This window comes from Patagioenas fasciata, chromosome 5, assembly GCF_037038585.1.
Source record: "Patagioenas fasciata isolate bPatFas1 chromosome 5, bPatFas1.hap1, whole genome shotgun sequence".
In the NCBI taxonomy this organism is placed as follows: Eukaryota; Metazoa; Chordata; class Aves; order Columbiformes; family Columbidae; genus Patagioenas; species Patagioenas fasciata.
In genome coordinates, this window is record NC_092524.1 from 30746008 (window position 1) to 30758146 (window position 12139).

At 41.7% G+C, this 12139-nt stretch overlaps 1 protein-coding gene across 5 annotated transcripts in view; it reads left to right on the forward strand.

The window, feature by feature from the left end:
• MAPKBP1 (mitogen-activated protein kinase binding protein 1) overlaps positions 1-12139 on the forward strand; it is a 101777-nt gene that overhangs the window by 75379 nt on the left and 14259 nt on the right. For 4 of the 5 annotated variants that reach the window (XM_071809196.1, XM_065838072.2, XM_071809198.1 and 1 more), the window contains 6 exons: positions 938-1063; positions 7197-7345; positions 8044-8093; positions 8612-8848; positions 9858-10027; positions 11629-11774. In XM_071809196.1, coding sequence (XP_071665297.1) covers positions 938-1063; positions 7197-7345; positions 8044-8093; positions 8612-8848; positions 9858-10027; positions 11629-11774 — 878 coding nt within the window. The remainder of the gene's footprint in view (positions 1-937; positions 1064-7196; positions 7346-8043; positions 8094-8611; positions 8849-9857; positions 10028-11628; positions 11775-12139) is intronic. The other variant, XM_071809199.1, reaches the window with a different exon arrangement.

The window sequence follows — 12139 nt, forward strand, 5'->3', positions numbered from 1 at the left end:
CTCTGTGGTGAATTGGTGTACCCATGAGTATGGTGGCACTGATGAGTCTTGAAGAACTCTGTTAAATCTTCTTTGGATTCCAAGGTAGTGTACAGAATTTTGTAAATTATAGTAGAAGCACCACCTGTGTTTCTACATCACTGTAGGTACACCCAGCTAGACAGCAAAGATGGATGAGATGGAAATAATTAGTTAGCTCTGAGGTTAATTTTCATGGAAAGTCCTGGTCATTTTACTTTCTAGTAGCTGCAGGTGAGATACAATATTCTCTAATGTGATGAGGAAGTTATTTTTAAACTTTTTTTAAAATTAATTTTTAAGCCAGATTTCTGAAGAAAATGAGACCAATGAGGTCACATTGTTTGCTTCCCTCTTAAATGTTATTGAATCCATTGACCAGATTGAATCAAATTCCTTAGAAGGCTTCTGGAGGGAGACCAAGTAGAATATTAGAAACACTCTGACTGTAAAAACTACTACCACACAAACTTAACCATTATTACACCTGGGAGACTCCATGGGATGGTGGGCATTAGGAAGGCCTTGTTGGTGGGAGTTGTTGCCATCAGAGGCTGCAGCTGAGCCGCTGTTAGAGGATGCAAAGAACATTTGTAGGCTCCACTTATCTTGCTGACCATGGAGGACCTTGTTATGGCATGTTCTTCAGCAGCTGGTCAAATAGTCAAAGGTATAGGATCGGAGACGAGTCTGTGCCAAATACCTCTACAGTTACTCCACCCACAGACGGTCTTTGCCAGGCAGGTTTTACCTTTTTGTCGTGGAGCTTGTGATGGGATTGAGTTTCTGTGAAACTGTTTCTGTTCGTGTCTCTCCCTGCCACAGACAGAAGGGCTTTTGTTTGCCTCTGCAGTGGGAATTGATACTATAAATAAACTGAACTGAAACTTGACTCGAGCCTCACCTTTCCCTGTTTCAGCTGTATCTTCATCTGGCGTCTGAGCTCGGAGATGACCATCAACATGCGGCAACGACTGTCTGACATGAAACAGAGAGGGAAGCAGGCAGAGAAGTCTCCACTGCACAAGACAGCTGGACTCATGAGGTGAGCTGAGTAGACTGAGAAGAAGTTGCTGGCTTTGTAGGGTTTAATGTGGAAAGTGTGGCACTGGGATTTGACTGTAAGGTTTCTGCTGTCTTCACTGGTAGTGTCTTCCAAAAGCTCTCTTACTGTTCTGTTGGATTTGCCATGTGTTTTGTGCCTGTCTTCTTTGGATGTAGAAGCCTGACTGTGGTCTTCCAGATTGATGTACTTAGTGTTGCTTCACTGATTGCAATGTGTACGCGATGCCCCGGTGTCTTAATTTAGTTTAATGATGTGGTCAGAAACTTTAATGAGCAGTTTACCTAGCAATACTGAGTCTGGTACACAGCATCCCATGAGGGAAGCCTTACTGCTTCATGAATAAAGTTCTCTGGACCTAGGCTGACTGCAATTTAAAGGCTGTTTTCCACGGTGTCGTTACCAACGTATGCCTGTGAACTGCATGAGTTTGCCGTGTTGATTGTAATTTGGAAAGAGTCCTTACAGTTGTGCTGTTTCTTTGTTAGCTATTTTCTGGAGGCTTTGAAAAAGGTCACCTAAAAATAATTATAATATAAATAATAAATATAAAAATAATTTCCATGGGAAAAGTTCTTGGCAACTAAATCACATTATTATTTTTTGCTCAGTAAACAATGTATCTAAAAACAAACTACCACAGCCTACAAACTGAATAGGTCTAAATTTATCTGGTGACCTTTCTTTAAAAAGTGGTGCTTAAACACAGACCCTGTTTTTAAACACAACAAGAGTGACAGGGGATTATGGATTATTAGTGTAATGTATTTGGTTTCTCTGTAGCCAATAAGTAGCTGAGACTAATTTGACTGTAAGCAATGCAGGAGAGTGTCCTGATTGAGCTGATATGGGATCAAAGCAGGGGAAAAAAAATGATAAACACAGATTTTTTGATGTCCCACAATTTTTCTCTTCTGCATGACTACATATTGAGTTCTGGATGTAAAAGTGCCAGTGCATTGGAGGACTTACTGTGCTGCTTGTCAGAGTATCACAGGGACCTTCCCGCTCCCTTTGAGAGCAAGCAATGTTGAAACAAGTCCGTCTGCGTAGTTAAATTTGGGAAAATCTTGATCTGATTATTCTTGAAATGTCTTGTCTAGTAAGTGCTTTTGGTAACGATGATGGGAGAACTCAGGAAGTCTTTTTTCTAGCCAAAATTCTGGAGTTGTCAAGTAATGTGCTTTTTATAGCAGACTCTCCATATTCCAGCAGCTGCAGCCTTGCCCTACCGGGGCTCAGCCTGTGACAGATAATCCCAGTCCTCTTCCGCATGAGGTGATTCTCATTTCCGTCACAGACGCTTGCTGAAGGGCGGTGTTAGTGCCGTGCCAAGCCCGGCACTTTATTAAACTTGTTTGGTAACCTCTTTGCAAGCCTGGAATCTACTTGTTTGGTCAGCTTTGAAAGCTTGTTTTCAGTTTTGGTCGACCGCTGTGGTCACTGGAGATCAGTAAAAACATAACTGCAGAACATTTTGGATTGGGACTGAAAATGGAGCAAGAGCCTATTGGACCAGCATTACTGAGGTGGGAGAAGAAAAACTAATGAACTTGAGTAAGATTGGTGTTCTAGATTCCCTGTGCCTTTTCTGGTTGTGTTTTCAAAGTCTGTCTGTGTTGGTTGCAGTGGAGACGGGGCTTGCACCTTGTGGTTTAAAACTGTTGTCTCAAAAGGACTCACAGTAGTATAAGAAGGGTCCCTGACTGATGATATGTTGTTTATTCTATGATATATTCTCTAGAATGGTATTGCTAGAATGTTGTGTGGGTAGTAATGCATTCTCCTAGTTTCACAGCATGAATGTATGATGAGATAAATAATCTAAGTAATATTGGGAAAACAAAACTGAACTGAGGAGGCAGTGGGGAGATGAAGATTTCCAATTTGTGACGGTGTTGTCTCTAAACAAGTGTGACTAGCAGGGCAGGGATTGGCCCAGGTGAATAACATCTGGTGTGTAAAAATGCCATTCTTGGTCAAACCAGTGCTCCATGAAGCTCAGTTTTCTGCCTGTGACAGTGGCAATGCAAGATGCTGTTTGGTGGGACACTGTGTGAGCCTTGCTATATGGCCTCTGCGGTCCATTTTCCTCATACCTTATTGTTGTATTGGATATGTTAGGAGGTACATCTCTGCCTGGTCCCTTGAGTATTTGGTCATGGACCCTGTTCACTGAATTTGTATAAATAATTTTGAACTTTGTAATATTGTCTGCCTCTCCAGCCTCCTATAGTGACAAGTTCCAGGAGTTCACTGCTCTCTGTGCGAAGGACTTTTTTGGTCTCTATTAAACAACACTCCTGCTAGTTTCATTGAAAGCTCACTGTTTGAGATTATTATTAGTTTGGTGTGCTGTATTTCTGCATCCAGCTATCTGTAGTCCCCATGGTTTTGTAAATCTCTATAATAACCTTTCTCTATCCAGCCTTCTCTCCAAACGGGAGTCCCAGCGTTTTCAGACCCTCCAAATACTTCTAGAGAGATTGAAGTTTCTCCTCTGAAGGATTTCTGTGACTCACCTTTATGGGACTTTGGGTTGTTTTGTAACTGATCTGATCTGATCTATATGATCCACAGTTCTCTGTAGTGCACCTGAGCGCCTTTTGGTTCTGCCTCTGGTTGCAGTAATCACAGGTCATGAACATGAGGAGCTTTGGTTGTTTGGGATAATAGAACTTGTACTCAGCTGGTATTTCTGGTACATTTTGATTTTGAGGCATTTATATTTGCAGAGAAGGAACCATGTAAAGGTCTTTTAATAGTTTTGATTTTGATCCAAGTATGCATTTATTGTTTAGAAAAGCTTGTCTCAAAATTTTGGAAGGGAAGTTTTAAATTAATTTTACTGTGGAATGTTTGCAGGGCTTATAATCATGTTTTAGCTGAGCATTTATATTTTTTAATTTTAAAAGTCTCTTTTTCTCTAAGTTCCATTGAAGCTCTAGTATAAATAGCAGGAGATAGAAATGTTATCCAAATTAAATTGTCTAAAACTAATATATGTAGGCCGAAGTAGTACTGTGTACCCTCAGATATATTTGGAAAGGATAACTTGTTATCAAATTCTCAGTGCAGCTTTGGTCCAGTCCAGGAAAGCTGTGCAGTTGCCAGGGCTCATAATGGGGCAGGCTTTTGATGCTAGGTCAGAAGTGATGCCTGAGTCTGTGCTGAACTCCTGCAATTATAACACCCGGGAAACTCTGAAGTCAGCAGCACTGTGATCTTTCTGTAAGGAAAAGTAGGGTAACTTTCTTTTTAAAACCCTTAAGCATTTGAGGAGCTGGGGGGAGGCAATCTGTTAGTGATCCCTACCACATAGGATGTTACAGTTTCATAAATAGGCCCCTGAGGATTTAAGTAGCACAGGATCAGAGTGGCAATGCTGACAACATACCTCTTTAAATGGATAGTTGCCAACCTTGCCTGGTTTGTTTTAAGAAAAGAAAGAAGGGCTGAACTAAGGACATGCAGAAGAATACAGAGTACCTAATATCAGACATCTTAAAACTAGAATGCCATAAAGACATGTGGCACTTTTTTTTAAGTCTGTATATGTGTCCTGAAGATTTTCTAACTGAAGGTCCTTCCCTGCCATTGGCCCAGTACTGGCAGACCCTTCAGAAACTGGAAGCTGAAGTGCAACAGACTCTCCCCATCCGTGCAGAGCAAGACCCAGGTGTGGGGTATATTCCTCAGCAAAGGAAGAATATGAGAAATGACAAAATCTTTGTTCTGAGTCACTTGTATCATGAGAACTGGGCATGTCTGTACATGCTATTCTGGAATAGCTACTCTGAAACATTCATTCTGGTATAATGCTGCTTTGTTGAGGTTTGGCTGTATGTACTCTTAGCAGGAATTCAGCAAAACCAAGAAGTCTTGTTCCTTCGCTTTCAGAATGCTCTTGTGTGGTGCTTATTTGGAAGCAGCCTCCACGCTTGAAACCTCACCCTACATTGCTCTGACCATCTAAGCAGGAACAAGAACTGAGGAAGAGTGTTGGAGAGGTGTGAGCAACAGAGGGGCTTGGAATAAAATCCAAAGTGCACAGAGGCAGGCAGGAAAAGGAGAAAGTAGTAAACCCTGAATTGAGGGATTGACTTGGGCAAGAAGAACAGCTAAAACACTCAAGACGTCGTGAACTGAGGTTTCATTTTCGTAAGCATCTCAGTTTCAAGTCAGGGGGCCTAAGATCCTTTTGAAAACCCCATTCAATTATCTTCCATCAGGTCAGAAGGCTGAGTTTGAAAAGCATATTTGAGGAGGATGTGGAAGCGAGGCATGGATTTTTGCTGCAATAATGCAAGATAACCTTACACTTGTATCAGACATGTGTGACTTCATAAGTTTTTTGGCACTTCCTGTGAGGTATGAAAAAACATCCATCCAACTTCCAAAATATGTTTTGCACTCTTACTCAGCTCCTTTGAGGATATTGGAACGTACTCTTTTTTTTTTTTTTCCTTGCTAATTTTGTCAGTCACCATCTGACAGCTAGAAAGCCATCTTTCTATTTGTAACATAAACCACACTGACAGCAAACCTCCCTTCTCCATTTACATCTATGACAGTACATGCAGGAGTTTACTAAACACTTAGCCTTATCACCTCATCATAGTGAGGTATTCAGCCAGTTAGATGTTAAAATGTTTAATAATCCAACCCTTCTTCCTTAATAAACTCCTCAAACAACCATAATGAATACAAACAAAAAGTATGCTATCAAAGTTACCAATACAAAATTAATACGGCCTACTGTAAATGAATGTAATATACCTCATAGGATGAAACACGGCGTAACATCAAACATACTGTGGTGCTTGAACTTTGTTGGGATTCCTCTGCTTAGACACAAGGACCTGAGAGTGACAAGATGGACAGTAGAAAAGAGGAAGAGACTGACAAATGTCATAAGTAGATGAGCCAACATGAAACTCTTTCACTGGAGGACTCTGCAGACTACAGCCAGTTTCACTCTTCTTTCTGCCAGAAGACCTCCAAGCTCCTCTGAAACGGTTGGGTAGTTATTACTCAGCCACCCCTGATGAAATGGAAATTAATGTTCTGCCACTATATGGAAAGAGAAAATATTAAGATACCTTAACTACTTCTTACCACGTTTGAATACTGCTTGCTATCTGTCAGCTGCAGGAGAAGTTGGTCCCTGGCCAGGCTGTATTTGATGGATGAGCTATTTTTATTTCATGAATAGTGCTTGGCACTCAGCACCCACCAGTGATATCCTATATATGTCACTAATGATGAGTTTGACACTCTAGCTCAAGGCCATAGTGTGGGATCTACTCAAATGTGTTTGTTAGGGATTCCTCATTTGTTCAATTATTGTCCAAAGGGAGTTAATTCATTTGGTTCTGTTGACTGAAGGGGTGAGGGGGGAAGAAAGAGGGAAGACAGAGTTTGGTGTTAATAAATGTCTCTGGTTGGCATTGGGGAATTATATGCTGGGAGTGCCTCTAAGGTCTGTGTGGGAACACCTGTCTGATCTACTTTGATTAAAGATCTGCCCCAAATAGGTTTTACATTTTTCCTTGCGGCTGAAGGCTGAAAAAGGCAGTACAGTGCTCTGATGGTGAGGGCTGTGCCTGCAGGTTCTGTGTGGTGCAATCGTTGATGTGAACCTGTCTGTTATGTGATAATTTGCCATATACCCAGTTGCTGTCAAACAGGCAGTATCTCTGTGACATTTTTGATGTGTAAAACAGTTCCAGAGAGGAAATGCTTAAAGGTGGGAAAAATATTTGCCTTTCAAATATGCTGTACGATCTTGACCATATGAATTGACAGTCTGAAATGGAAGGCCAAGTTTCATTCCACTTGACTTTCTCAGACTCATTTACTTCTATTCTGATTTCTGTCATCCTTCCACACATCTGAGACAATTGCTGTGGGACACTCTGCACACCTCTGTGCAGGGTTGAACTTACCCTCTTTCTCAGAGATGGGTTTTGCTAGAGAAAGGGCTGTTTGGGAGAGTTGAGGCACATGCTGAGTGTGAATGGAGATAAAGTGTAGAACTGCGTGGTGTAGGGATTGAAATGGTGGGCAGTTCTTGGGACAGACCATAATACTCCTTCCAATTCCTGCCTTTCAGGCATGAGTCTATCTCTGCCCTGTCTTCTGTGCCTGCACTTTCATCAGACAGCGACAAGGATGGTGAAGATGAAGGGAATGATGAAGATGAATTACGTGGACTGCAGTCTTTCCGTATTCAGTCCACCTGCAACACTGAGAGAGACTCAGGTATAAATGGGAGACAACCATGGGCAGAGATGGAGAAAAATGACAATGAACATGAAGTGGGGAGAAGATGAGAGTTGCTGGCTTAGGGATGACAAGATATGGGCAGAAAGACCAAGACAGAAAGAGAGGGATCAAAGCCAGTGGCTAATGTGGGATTGCCCATTCTGGTGTCTGAAGAGGGGTACATTTCAGAGTTCTGTGATTAGAAATTCCGTTGTTAAATTGTCAAGTTTCTTGCTAGTTCCAACTGGCCAAACAAGTTTTGAATTAGTGTCCTGAGCTTAGGTCTACAAGCTATTAGAAGTCCACAGAAACGAAAAGAGATCTCATGAGGATTCTGGAGATGTCTGGTAAAATTTAGAGATTACCGTTACTAATTTGAGATATTTTTACCGCAGATGCTACAGTGTATTGGAGCAGGGTCTTTTCCCAAGCCTTTGATGGGCCACTGCACTGTGGCAAGTGTTCTGCAGAGGGTCTGCCAAGTCAGTGAAAATCTTATTTAAAGCAGTACATCTCCATTAACATTTCAATACAATGGTTTGGTAGTCTGTGGGAAAGCATGTGTTGGCAGCGGTCTGCTGTTTCAAGAGGTGTAGGCATGCTGCCTTTGAGGAGAGATGTGATAGAGGTCTTTGAGAAGGTGGGCTGCTGGCCAAGGACATCAACTAGGTATATATATCTTTTTCCTTTTCCAGATCCAGACCTTACACTCTCAAGAAGCCTTTCCCACTGGGAAATGAGGAGGGTGAGTTGCTAAACTTTCAAACTGTATTTCTTGTCATAGGGAAACTTGAGAAGAAGTTCCCGTGGAGATTGTAACTTCGTTCTCACTGGTGGGAAAGGTGCAACTGTGGTGGGAAACCATTGAGAAGCCTCTCTGAAGAACAATCTGGGGATGCAAAATACAGCCTAGTAAAGAGACAGTTTCACTTGGGATTTTTACATCAGTATATTTCCATTTGATGTTATGCTTTTGCTCCTTCATTTCTACCCTGAATGTCACATAGTACTGAAACTGATCATATACTTGGATCTGAGCGAGACCTCTAAATGTCCACTTATACAAGAAGCAGCAACAAAGTATCAACTTTACTTGACATCTTTATGATTAAGGGAGCAATATTAATCTGTCTCACTGACAGCTTTAAGGCTTTTATGGAGATGTATATAATTGTGATTTTCTATGGGTCTTTTGTTTTCTCTCCTCTTTTTCTATCAGCAGAACTCAGTCTCTAAGACTGTCTTTCTTTCAATTTTCTTCAGGCCAAAGAGATAGCAGCGATTCAGCACTCAGAGGCACCAATGAGCAAGATGCCCCGGCAGCGTGGACGGTGGTCCCAGCCAACCAGCAACATAGAGATGACTGTAAAATCCATGCTTGACTTGCGTCAGTTGGAGTCTTTCTCTGTTTCTCGTTCTCCGAGTCGAGACTCGCTGTCTCAGAACAGCAATGGGGATGACAGAGAAGAACAGGCAGATCTTCCTGTGCACATCAACAAAGTAAGGGCATTCCTGCTCTAGGAGATGAATCTACTCTGTGTGTATCTGCCCTGCCTCTATTTATTATTATGTATAGTTATTACTACCTGATGCCATTCTTTACTTCTTTAGAGGTGGCTTAAATGCCTTCTGAGAAACCTGTTTAGGTAACTTTTTTTAGCTAGTACTCCCGTGATGTGTGACTCTGGCTTGTCTGCCATCTTGTAGCAGAGCGCGTATGGGATCAAGGTTTCATTCCAATGACAGAGGAAGGCCTCATGTTTTCTTTTAGCTCTGTGATTATTTATGGCAAAAACAAGCTGAGAAGCTGATCTTGGAATGACAGCTGTGTACTTGATTACCTGTTAGCTCACTCTGCTGGGGTGCAGTTTCTTGACTTCAGTAGTCACTGAAATGTGGCTCATATGACACCCTCAGCTGTGGCCTGTGCTAGATCATTAAGTTCTCTGTAAAATATATTCAAGATCTCAGTATCGATGGGTCACAGCAAGTAATGCATGCTTATGCCTCAAGGCTAATGACTGTTTTCCAGTAGCAGTCTGACCTGCTGTCTAACTTCATTAGAGTTTTTCCTACCTTTATAACAGCATGACTGAAGACAGGATTAGGCTCACTGTGTGCAGTTTTTTCAGCTGTGACCCACGGGTTTCTATGAACTATGTCTGATGAGTCTGTAAAAGGTAATGGGAGAACCTGCTGCCATGTGGCTTATACTTCTGATGTGTGGTCAGAGGGGGATAGGGAATCCAGTACTTTACCAGAGAATTTTTTGAGGTTGCAAATAGGAAACAAGGTAGGAAACTGTAGCAGTAGTCTGTCAAGTCTAGTAGATAAGTAACAGGAAAGATATAGGAGTGCTTTGTTTTCTGATCTCAGATTTCAGATTGTGTTCCGTGCTGCAATGCGTACTTTATAGCTCTGCACAGCACGTGCTGGCTTGAAGTAAAACACTGACAATATTATCTCTCTTTTTTTAATTTTAATTTTTTATTTATTTTTTAAAAAACAGGTTGGCAGCTCGTTACCTTCCCAAGATAACAGGTCTTGTGTGCGACCTCAAGTGATTCGGCTTGTGTCTTGTGAAGAGGGGATTTTCTCTCAGGAACTGGAACCTTCTGAGAGTGAGGAGTGTGTAATCTACCCTGAGCAAGATGAAATCCATCCCACAGACCCTAGCAGGTTAAAAATATGCTCTCTGCTGTGCACGGCTTAAATGTCTCTGGTTTAGTTTGCTTGCAGCTTGTATGGTAACTCATCTGAGTTGACTTACTGCCTGATTGATGGCAGGCATACTTAGTTGAGAGTTTTATGCCAGCCTTATGCTAAAGGAATCTGCAACTAAGAAGGCATCATTAAAATAATCTTTCCTTGGAGGAAACTGCACATTAGCAGCCTCCTCCAGGGTTTTTTGTTGAATAAACAACTTCAGAGCAGCCTTTTTGCTTTCTCCCTTATCTGGATTGAAAGAAACAAAGGAAAACTTGGAAGCTGGAAAACCACCCAACAGTGATTTATATGTAGCAGTGAAATGTCTGCCCAGCAGAAATGACAGGACACTATTATTTGTGACAATTTCAAACCTAATTTGGCAAGAATTTAAACAACATATGTGATGACCCCATTGTGGGAAATAGAATGGCTTGCATAACATAACTGGAATTGAAAAGGACACTGTAGACAGTGGAGATGTTTTTTCTTCCTCTGCTGTTTCATCTTGTTTGGTTTTACCTCACTTAATTTTCTGTTGCATTCTGTGCTCCTTTTTTTTTTCCTTCCCTGAATTTCATTCTTCCCTTCCCCTCTTATTCTGATGTTAATAGCTGTTTAATTTCCCCTGTCTGCTCCTGCTCTGTTATAAAGAGTGGGCTGATAGCTTTAGACAGGCTTTTATGCAAGAGCACATGCCAAGATTTTGCAGTTGAAGCTGCTAGGTTTTTCCCAGTTTCTCTTTATTTACACTTTTATTATAATAACATTTGGACAGAGCAGACCCATGTGCTGCTCCGTCATATAAGAAAGGGAGGCCCTCTGGTGTGATGTTGAATACAGACTGGACACATCTCAAAATATGCAGTTTGCAAGCTGCCAGAGGTAATTGCTGTTCAGTTCCATTGAGTGACTTTAGCATCCTGCCTTGAATTGGAGTACAGCTGAAACCAAAGAATTTCATAAAGAGGCATCAGCCAAAAGAACGGTATTGATGTCGTCTGATAAAATAAGACTTGGGAAATCACCACAGGAGTCGGGAACCCTGTCCCACAATATTGTATTTTTATATTATGTTCCTCAGTAAATCAGTCTTGCTCAAACCCAGAATCTTCTCTACCTTGCAACACAGAAGTTGCCCAAAGAAGCAGGTCATGAACATGGAAAAAATACTATATTAGGGCTCAAATCTGTGGCATACTGAAGTTCCTGTTTTGCAGGTGTAGGCCTGGTTTTAGTCCCTTTTCATTATGTAGATCTCTGCGTTTGTTCCTCACCAGTGCTGGTAATCAAGGCAGGGCAGGGCTGTGCTGGGGCCTGGTGATCATGGGAAACTGACGGTGCCCAGAAGGTCAAACAGTCCCCTTGAGACTTCACTGTCCAAGCTTAATGAAATGCAAAACATATACTGTATAATGATGAGAGAAATAGACTTATTTTTCTCTTTAAAGCTTTGTTTTTGTAATCAAAGGTGTTACTAACACAGGTAAGGCCTTATTAAAGTTATAACGTGTTGCTTTACATGTAAACCAAATATCTCTTCTAGTGCTGTGTCTTTCCTGTCTCTCTTGTAGTGAGTTCCAGGTAAAAGCGTTGTCCCACGGAAAGCTCAGTAGAGGTTATCACAGTAATGGATGCCCAGACAAACACAGTCCTGACAGCGCCTGCTCTGTAGATTACAGCAGCAGTCGTCTGTCCAGCCCAGACCAACCAAATGAAGGTAAGATGCAAAGACATTATAAATATATGTGATGTGGAACGTGGCAGGAACTTGCCGGGGTCGTTCTGTGCCATGTGTATCGGTGTCCTGATCTCTGTCTTCTTCATGAGCTGAACTGAGGTTGCTCTATCAGTCTTGCTGGTATTGCTGTAAAGACTCAAGCACATTTGAACAGGCACTTCAATGAAGCCACTGTAGGAGGAGGAGTTGGTTAAAGTGCATTTTCCTTGTGCACCTGTGGCATTCTTGTACCTTGCTATGTGAGGAGGCAGGTTTAGGACTGATTATCCCATAGGCTGAACTGTTTGTGGGATATATTTGATTAGAGAATTACATTTAATGCTGACTGACTTCTGCTTTAACAT